The following is a 17,241-nucleotide window of genomic DNA, read 5'->3' as shown; positions in this document are numbered from 1 at the left end:
TAGTCATGCTGTGTATAACAACATGAATGAACCTGCGTCCATGCTATGTAAAACAAGCCAGTCTCAGAAAGGTCATCACAACATCATGTTATTGTGAGATCTCAGAAAGTCAAAGGCATAAAACAAAAAGTAGAATAATAGGGTTTTTTTTTCAAGGTTTAAGGACAAGAGCTGCTGAGAAAATGGATCATAGTATGCACATTTTCATTATGTGCATAAATGTTTTTTCCTGCATGGATGTCTGTGCATTATGTGCATGCCTTGTACCTATGGAGGACAGAAGAGGGCTTTATATCCTCTAGGACTAGAGTTACAAACCGTTGTGAGCCATCGAGTGGGCACTGGGGATCAAACCTGGTTCTCTGGAATTGCAGCCTGTGCTCTAACTACCATGCATCTCTCCAGAACCCAAAAAAGGTATCAGGACAGAGAGCATGTCTATCTATCTTGTTCACGCCATACCATTCCTGGAATTCTTGAAAAACCAACAATCTTAATACTGACTAAGACCGATTCTCCGCACTGGGCAGGTGCAGCATTGTAGGTGCTGGGAACTAAGTGAGCCAGGCTTCCTTTGCTCAGGCAGCAGTGGAGAAACCTAGATCCAGACAGACATTCTCAGCCAGCTCTGTGACCAAATTCTGTAACCCTTGAGTATGGCAGTCCTTGTCTCTATGCCTCTGTCTCTTTATCAGTAAAAACAAGGAAGGAAGATGGTTCAAGGGTCCTTGTGAGAATTAAATTAACTAATTCATGTGAAGTATTTAATAGTACAGTATAAAACACAAAGTTAGCACTCAATAAATGCCCAATCCCTGCTTCGTTTCAATGCTGCTTTTCTCATACCTCCAGCCCAGTAAAGGAGACTTGCCAAGACCAAGATTTGGGGTAGAGAAAATTGAGACTGCAACATCTTAAATGACTGGATATTTTCTCCAAAATTATCACCTGTAACTTGGGAGACCTCTAGTTGAACCCTAGAAATGAAAACCATAATGGCTACATGTGGCAGCTAACCACGCAGTTCTGGAGTTAGCCTGGTAAGTCTGAGCCAGGCTCTGACATTCCTAGTATGGGTCATTATTGTGTAGTAAAACTTTTCCTGGGGAGATAGAACACATATCTATTCAGCTTATATAGGAAACCTATGGCAGACCAATGTACCAGTAACACTAAAGTACAATGTAGTGAACCATGGGTTTTACTGAAGTTACTTATAGGAATATGGGTGAGGGCTTACTTACAGGAGCAGAAATGACACCAGAGCCTACCCTGACATGGATGTCAGGTCACAAAAGTTAGGAAACTTGGAGCACCCTGCATAGCCTGCAGATGGCTCAACATGTTGGAAAGTGTCTTTTCCAAGTGACTTAGTGTAAATATCTTCCACACAATTTGGCTGTTCTCTGCCTCCTCAAGTCAGATGGGCTGGTCTGAGTCTTCTTTGTATCCTGGATGAGAATCTGATTTGCAGCTTGGCTCTTTTCTTTTTCTGAGAGGGAGTCTTAGTGTTTATTCTTTACTCTGGAGGGAAAGGGCCTAGTGAGTCTGGTCAGATTCAGGAACTTCCTGAGGCTATTTTGAGTTGTTTGCCTTTGTGCTTAAGGAGTTTCACTACAGGATGAAATGTTTCAATTTCCTTGAAAACTGTTATCCAATAGTCATTTAAAAGGTTTTAGAGTCCTTATGTCCTAAGAATAACAGACGATATGTCATAAAGGGGTATCCAGCTTTAAATGAGAGCTTCTGTCTGAACATTGAGCCTGGGGACTGGCCTTCAACTCCCTACATGCTCTCATCTTTGCTACCGATGGTAACGGCTATAGTCAACTCCAGATACTTACTCCAAAAGCCTCCCCAAGCTGAAAGTCATCCTAAGCTCTGCTCTCTTAACTTCCCAGACTTAGCCACTCACCTGCCATCCTAAGGCCTGTGCATTCCGCATCATAAACCTGACAGTTTCTTGAAACTCTCAAATACCTTGCCATCTCATCATCGCCATCCTGCTTTGAATTCAATTCTGATAAGCCCCAAATCTCTTTATTTGAGCCACTTCCAATCTACTGTACAAAGAAGGAAAGCCTTTCTGCTGTGCAGCACAGAACTCACCTGCAGTTTGGTGTGGGCAGTGTGAGACTCCTGCAGGAGAAAGTTCTCTCTGAAATGAGGAAATCATTCCTTGAAGAACAGTGGAATGCTTTGTTTTGTTTTGTTTTGTTTTTCCGTCATGGCTTACTGAAGGATTTACTGTTATAGCCTTCCAAAATAAGAGAAAAAATGGGTTAAAAGTATCTTGTAGAAAAGCCATTAAATCCAATCTCAGAGAAGCCTTTTCTATACCTCTTAAGAGTGCCTGGAGGGGTCAGAAAATGAAGATTTTCTACCTGGATTCATGGATTGACCTGTCTTACAGTTCTCTCTAATGTTCTCTTCTGTCCACAAAGAAATATGGGCTGAGTCCTAGGGAATGCTCAAAGGTCACAGTAACTATCCCAGTGAGAGAAGTCCTTGAAAAATGCTGTTATTATCTCAGCATGGGGATTCTTTTCATATTACTCAGTATTTAATTAAGACCCAGGGATATGCAGGAAGGAGGCAGACAGTGTGATTCCTCTTATGGAGCTGAACACACATTCTAATCTTGGGATACCTTCTTTGGGAAGGCTTTGAGGTGATGTACATATTGAAGGCCCAGACTGCTGTTGTCCAGGGAGCCTAGAGTCCACTATTTCCAAATGAGAAATAATTAATGCAGAGTCCAAACACAGCTGTTGGAATTTGCTTTATTTATTTAGGGTATGTTCTATTATACATTAGCTTAGAATAAATTGGGACAGGGGAATGAGTGAACTAGAGTACTTTAGCCAAACTAATGTTTCTCCCATTACCTCCTATTACTAGAATACTCATCGCAATTTGTCTGCATATTTTGAAGTTTATTTCAAAGCTCATTGCAAACACTGCCAATTCCAGGAACTTGTGAAATCTGCCCTAATTTCCTAATTAGGCGCGAGGATTTCTTAATCTGTGGTCTATCTGTTACTATGGCACGGCCCTTGCTTATTTTATGATATGCTCATGTTTTCGGTGCCTCATTTATGTTCCCTCCATCTCTCATTCCTTCCCTTCCTTTTTTTTTTGATTGCGTCCATGCATCTTACTCATTTTTACTTTCTGTAGAGTACACATTCCTCCAACCCCTGACACCATTCAGCGCTTATTGAACCCGTGTTGTCATGAAGCAGCAGGTGCGTGGATTGGGTTAAATTTCTTCTCCATGACAATAGTGGTCCTTAACAAGGTCTTCCTTTCAAATAGATACAAATGTAAATTTCACCGGGCCTGGTCAAACACTCAGATATATGAAGTTCAATCTGATTCATGGTGCTCTGGTATCAACTAAAGGGAGAGAATTTCAGATCAACTCACCCAGCCAAGTGTCACCATGGGTAGGTGTGAGTGAGACATTTGCACTGGAAACTCAGCCTTCCACAGGCTCACAGTTGTGTAACCTCTCTGTAGGTTCCTTCATGTATGAATGAATAAGGTTGTTTACTTTATCCTGATGTTTTTTTTTTTTTTTTTTTAAAGATTGAAGGGAATATTCTAGGCTATGTGTGCTTAGCAGAGTGACTAGGATCTGGTAAGAACTTGGAGGAACTCAGAACTGAGGGTGACTTATTACAACTATTGTCATCAGCTATAAAAACTAAATCATACTGCCATGTCTCAGAGCTTCTGAACATTGTATTTTCAGCTTGCACTGGTGTCTCTCCATCAATTAGGAAGTACTATTTAGCTGCTCCCTAGGTTCTGTGAGATGACTGTTTCTATATGTTGGTAGGAATCCTGCTTAGCTACACCAGGCTTCTCCTCCTGTAGCCTTTTGAATGAAAGCCAAAGTCAAAACCTACTGCATTTTGTTCCTTCCTGTGCTGTGTGCTACAACTGCTCCCTCCACTGAGCCTGCACTTAGTGTTCAAGTCTCCTTAATCATATCTTCAGCTGGCCCTGTCTCTGTTGCCTTTGTCACATGCCAAGGGAGCCAGCAGGATAATTGGTCTAGACTGCCAATCAAACATATGAATTACATCACTGGTGATGACCCTGGTAGGTCTAAGAGTAGTACTGAGAGAGCATGAGCACCGATAGCATCTGTGGCCCGACAGAGCTTGCATTGCAATGATGAAAGAGAGCTGCGATGTGTTCTCCTAGCATGGTTGATGCCCTGGCACCCTGCACAACAGAAAAGAAAGCATAAAAGGCAGGCAAGAAAGACAAGTATACTGTTTTAGAAACAACTCAATACTTAAATTCAGAGAGAAAGATTGTTCTGAAGGTAAACTTGCTAGGGTAAATAATATACAGCATCCGTCTCAGTGATAGTTCAGATGTCCCTTCTTTGGACAAGTCATACTTCACCATCTGGGTAAAGCCGTCAGTCTTCCACACCCTCCGTCTTTCTTCCCCATTCTCCTATGCACCATCTGAAATTCCACTGTTAGTAGAAAGCTTATTTTTTCGGTGTCTCACTCATTGAGAAAGCTAGTTTAATCCACCAAGTCTCTGGTGACTAGGAGTTTGGCCGAGCATCTAATAGCTGTTGGAAAGTTCATGTGAATGTGTGAGTCTGTTCTGGTTGTTGTTGTTGTTGTTGTTGTTGTGTTTTGTTTTGAGGCAGCATCTCCTGTAAATTGCCATGGAACTCCTTCATATCTGAAGCTGACCTTGAACATTTGATCTTCCTTACTCTACCTCCCAGTATCGGGACTACAAGGAAGCATCATCATTCTTGGTTTTATGCAGTGCTGGGGACCAAACTCAGGGCTTTCTTCATGTCAGGCAAGCACTTGAAATGCACACATGAGTTAAATCTTTCTTCCAGATCAGAATTTTACTATGCTGTGGATTTCACAACTAACTAGAGACTAGGAGGGCTGAGATAGAAATTGTCAAGTTCTGCTTATTTGCTGTAACTCAATTCTTTCCAACATGTACTTATTTAACTCTGGAGTGTTCTAGAAGGTAAACCCTGAACTTGTATTTCAGCAGATGGAAGTCAAATTTCTACCTTCCTGAAACTCAATCTGGCCCGCTTCAGATAGCAAACAATGCAACTGAATAACACTTAACTCCATGCCAGGCAGACTTCTAAGCACTTTACTGGATTGTTTTATTCTTATTTGTTACAGCCTTTATGTTCAGAGCACATATTATGCCTGAAGAAGGGGACAGATGACTTACCTGTCTTCTACAGATTTCTGAAGTAAATAGATGCTCAATAAATATGCTCACTAATGAGCAAGTGTTTTGGAAGGAGAAGACAGTATCTGATAGACTGTAACAAGGGGATACAGACCTGTCCACACCCTCGAGGTGTGACATTCTACTTAAGGCTTACTTCAGTTGAATGGTAACTTGCTTTGACTTTGAGAGTCAAAGCAAGCACAGGTTCCTCTGGATTGGTCAGAAATAAGCTCCTCCCACCCCCTACCCTCCACCCCCTGCATGGGATTTCTAGCAAAATGAAAACAATGAATTTTAGCCCACAGGTGTTTTGAAAAACACGCTGAAAGCATGCTGCAGGCTGCAGGAGGGGTAGCATCTTCCATTCTTTTCCCATCAAGCCCCTGCTTCTGTGAGAGCAGGTAGTGGGGATGACTCTTGTAGGATCAAGCCATCAGGAGACCAAGAGTCCATGGGCTCTGAAGCAGGGGACACAGCTGAGTCTTGTCAGAACAAAGTGGTTGCTTCTGATCTCCCATAGGCCCATCTACAGAAGCTTGGAGCAGTCAGTTCTATAACATACTACCCAAGAAACTCGATTGCTTTTTTCTCCCCTATTTGATGTCTCAATCTCCCTGGTGTAAACATCTGGGGTAATTTCTCTCTGGACTCGACTCTATGGAACTCCAGAGCTTTCTCAAGTGGAACCTAAAACACATCACTTTAACTTTCCTTCCTTCTAAGCCTGTCCTTTTCCTGTTGGAGACTTGTTTCTATTCTGGCTTCCAACCCCCAGACATACTGCCAACTCCACCTCTGCCATTGCCATCTCTTCTTATGACTTAAAACCTGTCCAGTGACCCCAGTGTTCTCTCTGTGCTAACATCAGAGATATCAGAAGGAATTCTACTTATAATTTAGTGACTACTAGCTCCCCCAGTGACAGGGACCATTTGTAAATAGCACCTATGGCAGGAGTGTAGATATCTAACATGAACCATTAGGGCTATATAAACCCAATGAATCTCCCCATATCCTGAAGCCTGCTCTCATCTGGACTGTGCAATCCTTTGTATGAGGGATGCTACCTAACTATCACTTCTAAAGCCTGATCAGTCATTTCAATTCAAACTAGTGAATGAAGATGGCAAAGGGCATGATTTAGGACAAGAATATCAGGGGAAGACATTCAGCTCTGTTACCCCATAAAAGCAAAGCATGAAAGTAAACTCCTTCCTGAACATGCTCCTAACCCTTGACACGTTTTGTTATCCCCAAAGGGTCTGAATCAACCTGTCTAGCATTGTAAAAACCTAAGAAAGCCTTCACAAGATGATTTCAGGACAGCAACATGCCCCCTTTCCAATAAAACCTCATGTCTTCACAGCCTTTTTGTTTTCTTGTTGTTGTTGTTGTTGTTTCTGTAAAATGGGGTAAATAGAGGGGGTAAAAATGGGGTAAAAAGAGGATCAAAGAGGGAAAGGAGCAGGAAAGCTCACAGAAGCAAAGGGTGCTCGGGTGTTGTCTGGAGGACACAATCCCTGAAGGGATGTCTATTCTTCACATGGCCAGGTGGGAACTATGGGCCTGACACTAAGTCAACCATTTTAAATTTGTATTGGAGAATTTATTCTCACCTGAGGCCAAAGGGTGCTGCTGAGAGCCTCAGCAGTGGCTGAGGGTGAGCAGCGGCCTCCCTGGGACATGAACACAGACAGGCTTATGGGTCTCTCCCTCCTGATAAAGGAAACAATTTGTTTTCTTTTGTATTTATTTAATTCGCTACAGATAGATATGGACAAAAAAGTCAATTCTCTCTCTCTCTCTCTCTCTCTCTCTCTCTCTCTCTCTCTCTCTCTCCCCCATCCCCACTTGTTCCTTGCTATTGATTCAGAAGGTACCTCCTGCAATACGAACCTACTGCACATCTGACACTAATGCAGACTGGAAGTTTGTGGATCCATGACTTCCATAATGGCTTTGGTTGAATCATCTATGTATCTCTTATATATTTTGCTTTATGTATTCATCTGCTTATTGAACTAAAAAGTCAATAAGTATCTGCTTTGTGCCAGGTCTGTTTCCACAGATGAATTAGACATTGATGTCTCCCTGAAGTAGTTTCCAATCTGATTGTATAGGTGTGGCAAGTAATTACAGCACTATTCTCAGGCTGAGGGTGGCTCTTGCTACTAAGAATACAAAGAACCAAGCTTCAGAAGTGCTTCCTTCAGGGAGCAAGGTGTTCCTGGGTATGTGGAGTCCTGAGTGTCTGTGTGCAGTTTGCATAGGCACCACCACCTTGCATATTCCAGAGCCTTGGACTCATGGAGAAAATAGCACAGCCCTCTCCTCAAAGGTGAAGCACAGGGGGAAATGGCGAAGCCTTGCCTTCTGATTGGTGTGGGGGTGTTGACAGAATACAGAAAATGCCAACCATACTTTCTCTACCCACCCCCAAGACATTTCCCTCCCAAAGACTGCTAATGCCTGCACACCATAAACCCTGCTTTCTTGTTTATCTGTACATAATAACTCACACTCTCTGGTAAACTCTATATAATAAACATGCTGAGCTTAGAAAAGAATTGAGGTTTCTCCAGGCAAGAACTGAGACTACCCAGTCCTAGCCTTCTGTCTGTCTGTCTGTCTGTCCATCCATCTGTGTTTTTCTTGACTTCATTCCCCGTCTCCCCAGTCAGGTGCAAATCCCTGGAGGCCATGCATAGGCTGGCCAATTTGCAATGTTCTAATTCATTTACATGTACGATTCTATTCACTCTTATAGTACTGTGTGAGATTCTATAATTATCCTTAACAGAATGCTATTTGGCTTCCTGTTGCCCAAGGTCATACTTTGGGTCCAAGTCAAAGGTAGGATCTAACTCCAAAGGCTGTCAAACTTCGATGCCACCGTCTTAACCACACCTGCCACTTGGAGGCTCTCGGAGGGGGTAAATGGCCAGAGATGATTAAGCCGTTGCAGCAGAAATGTGGGAGTTTATCAAATGCCTTGCAATGTGCTATGCGTTTTATACTTAACTATCTCACTTTTTCCAAGAATACACACGCCAAACCTTGTTTTCTTTCCATTTGACAGGGAAACAGAAGCCTTCTGTTAAATGGCCACACTCTGCCATACAGAAGTTGAATGTGAAGTGTCTCCTAGGAAGAACCTACCCCCACCCACTCCCCCCACTCCCCGCCCCTGTGCTCTGAGTTTGAAATTATCCACAGGGCAACTAGATCACTTAGGCCAGTGGTTCTTAACCTTCCTAATGCTGCTACCCTTTAATACTATTCTCTGTGTCGTGCTGACACCTAACCATGAAAGTATTTTGTTGCTACTTTAATATCATAATTTTGCTACCATAGTGATTCATAATGTAAACATCCGACATGCAGGGTATCTGACCTGTGACCCCTGTGAAAGCATTGTTCCACCCCCAGAGGGGCTGTGCCCTAAAGGTTGAGCACCACTGACTTAGGCATTTTCGAACCGTACCTTGCTAGGAACGACCTACTATACCAGGCTATGGGGTTATGGAGATTTTTTTTTTTTTTTTTTTTTGATTCTCTGTATAGCCCTGGCTGTACTGGAACTCACTTTGTAGACCAGGCTGGCCTCATTCTCAGAAATCCGCCTGCCTCTGCCTCTGCCTCCCAAGTGCTGGGATTAAAGGCATGTGCCACTACCACCCGGTGGTTATGGAGATTTTGTGGTGATCTCTGTACTAAATGGGCTGGCTCTCCCAGCCAGAAGTTTGTGTTTACTTTGTGATAGACCGGAAGATGGGGGGGTGGGGGTGGGGCGCGGAGGGGCGGGGCAGTGGGAGTGTCTGTTTACAATCTCCTGTTCTGCCTTGCTTTGTAATTCCTCTGTCATGTTCTCTCCTAGAAGTACAAGCACCCTTCCTCAGTGCTCAGTTAAAGACAGTAGAGAACCTGTAACGTCTTAAAAACATCCTGAGGTTTTCAAGGCATTTCTTATTTTAAATTTTATTTTTAAATGCCCCTCTCAGGGGGGGAATATCTGCTTTCTTTCACTGACTGTTTAAATTATCCCCTTGTGTGTCGAAATACAGCACAAAGGACCTTCGCTCTTTCTCTTCATCATATACAATAGCGTCTTTGACAGAACTTATAAATCCTGAGCTGCAGCCCTGTGCTTGCTTGCAGGGCTTCTGAAGTCACTTTATTTTATGCACCCAAATTAAACCAACCCCCAAATTAGTGTCCAGTGAGCAGTCACATCTTTTAATATCCTCTCCCTCCCCTGTTCCCTCCATCCCCCCATATCCCCTCTATCTGTCTTTCTGAATTTTGGGAAAGTTGTATAATTCCTGGGTTAACTTACTTTCTGTATTTTTCTATGTCGTCAGGGGCGTGAGCTGTTGAAGGGTCACAGTTCTCTTGAGTTGGCCTCGTCCCTTGTGCTGTGGCTTTATATTTGTACAGAGTGCAGATCAGGACCGAATTCATGCTTCAGTGCTATGGCTCAGGGCTGGGGAGGGGGGGGGGGTTTATTGGACACAGGGGAATGCTATAGGGAACACAGAATCTTTCTGTGTTAGCCCTGCACCCCTGACTCCTCAACCCAGCTTTTGGCTTCACCTAAATGATAAATGGCCCTATTGTTTGATCTTTAGAATTAAAGGTGGGGGGAGAACTAAATCTAGATTAAGCTCAGGACAGAGACCCATTTCATTGCACTGTACTTTAATATTCCTGAGATCCATGGCACTGCGGGTGGCTCCTTTGAATAGCCAACCCCTCCAGGGCAGAACACTATGCTGTCTTTGTTTAATCTGATCTTTCAGCTAAATAGGAGATGGTCACTTATCCTCACCACTCCCGTGTCCGGCTGCACTGCTATCACTGAGAAACGGACACACGGGAGAAAGGTAGAGGCTTCAGGCAGAATATTTCAGCGTGTGTTTACAAGGCAGGACTGACTTACTCAGCAATCCTGCTCGGAGAAGCTTCAGCCAATGAAGAGGCTCTATCCCAGCTTGCTTGGGGGCTTCTGAGTTTGAGCTGCCTGCAGAAATGTAAGGCATTGCTTCCTGGCGCTGATGGCAAAATGGGACCCATCTCCAGTGATTCCTTGGGCTTCCCAGCTCTGCAGATCTGGGAGAGAACCTACATAAACATATTGGTGATGTAGCCAGCTTTCAAGGCTGAGAGAATCCTTATGGATTCGGGAGACTGGTTTTTCATTTAGAATTTTCTTTTTCCTTTGGAAGATGAAATGCTTCTCTCGTTACCTGCCTTATATCTTCAGACCTCCAAACACCATCCTCTCTTCCAGCTGCCATACTGAAGGTACAGATCAGAGGGGGAGAGTGTGTCTGGGTGGGTGGGACAAAGTGGGCTGGTGTCTGACTTCCCACAGGTTCTGCTGACGCTGCTTGCTTCTGCAGCTTACTAGATGACTGTCGTTCCTGGGGAAAGCTTGCCTCTGACATATAGATCTGTTCCGAAAATCAGCCTGTCTCCTCCAAGGAAAGGGAAGTATTCTCTGAAGAGCAGGATACTGTTGCAAAGGTGATCTCTAAGCTGGCAGCGGTTCTGAAAAAAAATCATTCAGAAATATTTTGTCAATTCCCCTTGTTCCATTTAACATGCAAACAAGTCAGTGGAACTAGTGCCGGGGACAATCAGTGGATGCTGCCACATACATTTATTCTAGCTCTGTTTTTGTCAATGTCTGCTTAATAACTTGGTGCATGCCCAAGAAAGCAATTAGCAAAATAGAATTAGCTTAGTCTGTGACTGTGGAGTGCCGGTTGTTGCACTGGAGTACTTCAGTCTGTACTGGGTTGCTAACTTCTGGTACTTTCTAGAAATCTGTCTTATGGGGTTCCTAAGTTAATTCTAGGAACGGAGCATCGTCTGGGCCTTATACAGAATTTTTCTGGTCCCTGCTTCTCCCTTAGACTGCCTCGTCGATTTCTAGCCGGACATGACATGTATACATGGGTGTGTTCTTTCTGTGTGCACATGTGCGCCTTGTAAACAGAGGGCAGCATCCTTTCCCACTAAGCACTGCAGATCTCAGCATTTCTCCAGCAAGGAGCTGGTTGTTTGTCTTCCCTATGTGTTGTGCCTGTGCCTTTGGGTCTGATGCTCTCTGAAAGTGCAGTTTCCGATAAAGCAAGTAAGCTGGATAGTTTTCCACTGGAGGGGGTCATCCTAAAAGTGGAACTGTATTAAGAAGAACTCTGAGGGAGAGTCCAGCCATCATCTTCCTGGATGGAGTGGGTGATCAGCCTGCTCTGAAACCACCCTTATTTGTCATCCTTGCAGAAGGAGTCTGGCACTTGGGGCTGTGTATAGCAGATGAGAGAAGTAGACTTTTTTCATGAAGTGGATTTCCGATCACTCCCTGTGGGGAAAGAAAGTACATGTTTAGGGTGACTTTAGATTTGAGACTGGGGGTAGTAGTTATATGATTTATATTTCCATGTGTCCCTTTGAATAAATGTATTGATAGCTAAGAAGCAAATGACCCATTGGATTATTTTCTTCCCCATGGGTGGAATAAAACCTAATAAGTATCTACATTTATTCCTATCTATACTGAGGAAGGAGACAGAAGAAGGTAGCAAGGATCAGAATCTCCAGAACTTTCTACGTACAGAAGACCAAAAGCCATTTGGAAGAGTCCTAAATGGCTTTATATTCTGATTGGCTCCCTTCTTCTCTCCTCCCAGCTTAGACTCTGAAAACACAAACACTTGATCTCAGTTGGTATTTTGTGCACTAATCAAACTAAATCCTCTGGTCATATAGACAAAACTGCTACCACAAGAACGATTTCAAACTAATTTACTTAATTCTCTCAAAATGGAAACATCACCCTGTCTCAAAACAAACAACTTCTGCTTCACCCCCCATGAACAGGCTTAAGGATGGAAATAAAGAGTCGTGTATTTGAATTCACTGTGAATAGAATAAAGACAATTAGGTAGGAGGATAGCATACATCAAAATAACATCATGGACAAGGTCTTGGGACATAGTGGAAAAGACATGAGTCAGATACCGAGCCAGCTGGCCTACTATACTTAATTGCTCTGCACCCAGTCTCCTTTGTAATGTAGAAATAAGAAGCCCTCATCCCATAGAGGCTGAGAATGAAATGTGACAGTTAATAGACTTCTTCAAGCTCAGTACACGGCAGGCAAGCACTGTCTGGCTTTGACTATAGTGTCCCATGTTTTCTAGGAGATTCATATTTTCTTTACTCTGCTATCTCCAGTCCCAAGCCACTTCCTCATACACACCATGGTGTCTCCCCAAACCAGGTAGCTTATTTAAAGTTCACCTGAAGAGAAAAGCATGTAATAATGACTCTGAGTTTGTTTTGCTTTTTTGTTAATGTGTATTTTTGTTTAGCAACATGATTACTCTACACTTGAACCTATTTATTTCCAGCTATGAATGCCATCTTTTGTTTAACTGGTAAATGAAGAATGAATAATTTTTGAATTTTTCTCAGAAAGGCAAGTAACTATTAAATGCCCCCCACCCCCAATTCTTCTAAGAGTAATTCTAAAACAAGTTTAGGATCTAAAGCAGCTCTGGGCTTCTTAAGGGAAAGAAATCATTGCCTCTGAAGACTTGCATGGTCTTCCTCATGTTGCTTCGGTGCTGTTGTTCCTCCACACAAGGAAGATGACGGTTTGGGACAGACCCTACCTACACTGCATACCAGCAAGGTGCTATTAGGTGTTTGCCTTTCCGAACCTTGGTTTCTGTAGGATAGCTTCAAAAAAACAAAAGTCAGAATATCACAAGTAGGATATTAATAATAGTAATGGAAAACTGACCTTCATATACATTGAATTTGTTATACTTAATGCTGGCCCAAACACAAAATAACACTTCATATAGAAAGCAGATCAAGAGCCTCATAAATGAGTTCTTCTTATCTTTTTTCCCCCTCTGTTTTATCCAGCAGGTGGAAGCTTGTTTCTCTATAGAGTAGTAAGTATGATTTGTTTAAAATATGGAGTCCTGGGGCTGACAAGATAGCTCAGCAGTAAGGAGCACTGTCTGCTCTTGCAAAAGACCTAGATGCAATTCTCAGCATCTACATGGCAGCTAACGGAGATCTGTAGCTCCAGTTCCAGGATATCTGACCCCCTCTTCTGACCTCCACAGGTAGCAGGCATGCAGGTGATACACAGACATTCATGCAGGCAAAACACCCATACACATAAAAATACATAGATAGATAGATAGATAGATAGATAGATAGATAGATAGATGGATGGATGGATGGATGGATGGATGGATGGATGGATGGATGGATGGATAGATAGATAGATAGATAGATAGATAGATAGATAGATAGATAAATAGATACAGACAGAGAGACAGACAGAGACAGATGATGGCCCTGTAGGTAAGGAAAGTTGCTCTGTAAGCATAAAGGCTGGAGTTCAAATCTGTAGCACCTATATAAGAGTTGGACATGGCAATGTATACCTGTAATCCCAGAATTGGGGCATGAAGAGCTCACTTAATCCCCCAAATAGCAAGCTTCTAGTTTTATGAGAGATCATTTCAAGGTATTAAAGTAGATAGTGATAGAATAAAGTGACCCAAATACTGCTCTGGCCTCTGTATACACGTGTGACCATGCATTCACATGCACGAATTACATGAAGCAAATAAATAAATGATCTTCCTTCCATCCTGTGTTCTCAAACATATCTGTATTTAAAATCCTGTTTGTTCTGCTACCTCTCCAACCACTCTTCCTGCCAGGCTTTAAGCATCTCCATCATGTCTGGCTGCTGGCCACACAGTCCATTCAACTCTCAACATTCTCCCTCCAACCACAGGCTTTTAGGAATCCCCTCTGCCATACTGCACTGTTATTCTAGACTTCAACTCCCAGTTCCAGCCCGTAATCCATCCCTGGCCCTCAGCTCATCATAGCTATTGAAGACTGTGTTTCTTTACTTCAGAGAATGTACCTTGTTTGTCACTGTGAGTAAGTTGTTATGACGTATTTGTTATCCTGCTACATTGCCTGACATCTCTGTGGAAGCCAGCCCATGCATCACCGTATTCTCTGCTATACTTCCAGCACCAGCATGATCCCAAGTCCAAACAGACAATGGATTGAGCGTCACTGACTGGAAGGATGACACATATGGCAGCATCATGTAGATGAAATGCAAAATCGTGTGTGTATCTTGTGAAAAGCACCTGAAAATAAACACAGGAACACAAGTTGTCTTACTTATTGAAGGTTAGGGAGCTACAAGTAGACACACTTTAAGACACGGGGTTTACTGTGGTGTTGTTCTTTGAAGCCATGTTTGTTTGTTTGTTTGTTGGTTGGTTTGTTTGTTTGAGAATGTGTCCTGGTGCACGTGGAATCAGCTCTTCCCTTCTACCATGTTGGTTCTGGACATCAAACGGGTTGTCAAGCTTATATATGTGTACGGTACTGACTGGGCCATTGAGTTGGTCCTATGGCTTTTTACCTTGAGATAAGAGGGTGTCGTCGGAAATGAGGGCAGCAAGACAATGCTGTTGTGATGTCTTCTATATAACTGGGTTAAGGGATCACTTTACTTATTCCCCTAGACTGGGAGGAATCATCCAAGAAAAAAATTGGCTTTAGAATTGGGAAGATAACTAAATTATAGCTAAAAGAAACTAGTCAGGGAGCAAATAGGCCAGAGGGGAGAAAAAAGCCAAAAGAATGGGTGGGCCAGTGAAGTTAAAGGAGACTTGGTGAGATTTTTGGAGCCTGATTTGGGAGCAGACGCTGGAAGACAAAGTGTGTGGGGGGGTTACTTTCCTAAAAGAACAAGGGGGCATGCCTTGCATGTGCCCCCATTTCTATGTGAATTGTCCTTGTCACATTCTTGTGTACAAAATGCCACCCATTCTAGAAAAAAATGATCTAAATGAAGTTCTCTAGGAATACTTTAAGACTTCAAAACTGGAGGTATACGCTTCACAAAAACTATAGTAACAGAGTTGATAAGACAAGTAAGTCACAAGAAAGACAACCAATAGGAAGCCTGGGGATGCCAACTGGGTGCCAGAGACCATGTCTGGCCTGCTCCTCACAATAGCCATTCTTTTTTTTTTTTAAATAGCTATTCTTATTGAATACCATTATTTGCATGTTTTAAGTGAAGAAATGGCTCAGCCCAAACTTAATAAACCAACAGAGCCAAGAGCCAAGACTAAGCCTTTAGACCCTAACATTAGATCCCTTCTAGCCTTCATATCACCCTGTATACTTCCTTCTGAGTCTGTGGGAGGACAGCCTCTCTATTTTATTGAAAGGATCTCCTTATCTATGTACTTATCTGTGTGCTGGACAGCTAGGAGCCACATGGATTTTGCCCACTCACTTTCATTAGACTTTCAAGGCAACTTATTAAAATTAAGAACTGAATTGGAAAGTGGATGAGCACACTCACCCATATTCTGTCCCTAATGACTCTTCACTCGGAGGGTCAACTTGGAGCAGAGTCTCTTTCAATGATACACTAAAAAAGCATGCTGTGGGGGGAGAGGGGAGTCTTGATGACCAGAGACAGCCCTAGAGCTTTATTGTAGAAAAGCAGAGGGGAAGAGAGAAGGTAGAGAACATGGCCACTTGGAGGAAACAAGTGAGACAAGAACTTAAGAGAGAGAGGAGGGGCCAAGCAACTCCTTTTATAGTGGGCTGGGCTACCTTGCTGTTGTAGGGTAACTGTGGGTAGGAGCATACCTGGCTATTGCCAGGTTTACTATGGGGGTGGAGTTTTGCCAGAATACCAGGAGCTTGGGACATTGTCTATTCTACGTGACTGATAGTCACAGGATTATGGAGTTGGGGGCTCTGTGGTGTCAGGAGCCTGTGTCTGGGAATGTGGCTTACTGTTCTGTCCCTTGTAGAGTTTTCTACTGGGTCTCCAAAGAAAGCCTCACTCTACCAGAACACAGACTGCCTTTTGAGGTCCCACAGTAATTCTGCTATGTGTTCATATGATGTAAATGTGAATGACTGTGTCTGTTTATCACAAATATCTTGAGGTGACCCCTGTTTTTACTGGGTCTCTGAGAAACTGGATAACTTGTCTGTAGCCTCCTTCCTGTTGAGAGCAAAAGTTAGGATTATAACTCATGCAGTCCAGTGCCAGAGTACATACAAAGAATAGACTTATGGTTGCATTTTTTTGTTATTTACAGAATTTCTTATTTTTCATGTTTCTTAAACTCTCTTCTAAATCCTTTCCACATACTTAGAAGCCTCCTACTTGTCAGAGCCGACATCAAATGCGCCTCCACCCACAGCTTTCTCTGACAACTCTTTTTCTAATCAATCTCCCTCATCTTCACAAATGTATACCTACATTTAAAACCCATCCCAGAGCACAGTGCATTTCTCTGTAACATAAAAGTGATAATAGCTGCATCAAGGGAACTTTGTTACAATCAAACAAGGAAAGATTGTATCGCCATTTGATACTGCTTTATGTCTTAAGCATATTTTTTAAGTTGGTGAGCAGTAGATGAGCGGCCTTCTGATCATCCCCTCTCGTAGCTCACTTTAGACCTGCACTCGTGCCCACTTCATTTTCTTTCCACAGAAACATTGTATGCAGTCCACACATACATGTAAGTCATCTGGCCTTAGTCGTCTCAAGATCTTGTATCTTCCTTCAGCCATGGCCCAATCTCTTTGTCCACCTTAAAAAAAAAAAAAAGCTTTGGAATAGTCATTTACACTTGCTTTCTCCCTCTTATTTTCTCTGGTTTCGTCTTTGCATCACTTTACAAGATGAGTTTTGTGAGAATGTATATCATTCTCACACCAATGACTCTAGTCATCTGTGCCATGTCTCCTCTGAGCAGAGCTCTGCCTCCCCCACACAGGATCATAGGATCACTGCTTCCTTCCTAAAAGTTTATTGTCTTGCCTCTAGGGTTAAACTTTCTGCTTTGTTCTCCCTCTCTCCCTCCCCCCTCTCTCCCTCTCTCCCTCTCCCCT

General features: G+C 42.9%; 1 protein-coding gene and 2 long non-coding RNA genes across 3 annotated transcripts in view; 1 reads left to right on the top strand and 2 right to left on the bottom strand.

The window, feature by feature from the left end:
* Positions 1-2,109: 2,109 nt before the first annotated feature.
* Gm41712 lies at positions 2,110-10,452 on the bottom strand. Its single transcript, XR_877360.3, has 3 exons — positions 10,187-10,452; positions 9,584-9,730; positions 2,110-2,257 (listed from the first exon to the last, which is right to left on the bottom strand). It is a non-coding gene; the product is annotated as a predicted gene, 41712 (long non-coding RNA).
* Ppp2r2b (protein phosphatase 2, regulatory subunit B, beta) overlaps positions 10,242-17,241 on the top strand; it is a 414,265-nt gene continuing 407,265 nt past the window's right edge. The window contains exon 1 of the mRNA NM_028392.3: positions 10,242-10,551. Coding sequence (NP_082668.1) covers positions 10,473-10,551 — 79 coding nt within the window. The 5' untranslated portion in view covers positions 10,242-10,472. The remainder of the gene's footprint in view (positions 10,552-17,241) is intronic.
* Positions 11,111-16,937, bottom strand: Gm52345. Its single transcript, XR_003952624.1, has 3 exons — positions 16,867-16,937; positions 14,216-14,450; positions 11,111-11,614 (listed from the first exon to the last, which is right to left on the bottom strand). It is a non-coding gene; the product is annotated as a predicted gene, 52345 (long non-coding RNA).

Source organism: Mus musculus, chromosome 18 (assembly GCF_000001635.26).
Source record: "Mus musculus strain C57BL/6J chromosome 18, GRCm38.p6 C57BL/6J".
In the NCBI taxonomy this organism is placed as follows: Eukaryota; Metazoa; Chordata; class Mammalia; order Rodentia; family Muridae; genus Mus; species Mus musculus.
This window is presented reverse-complemented; position numbering and strand designations above follow the sequence as displayed.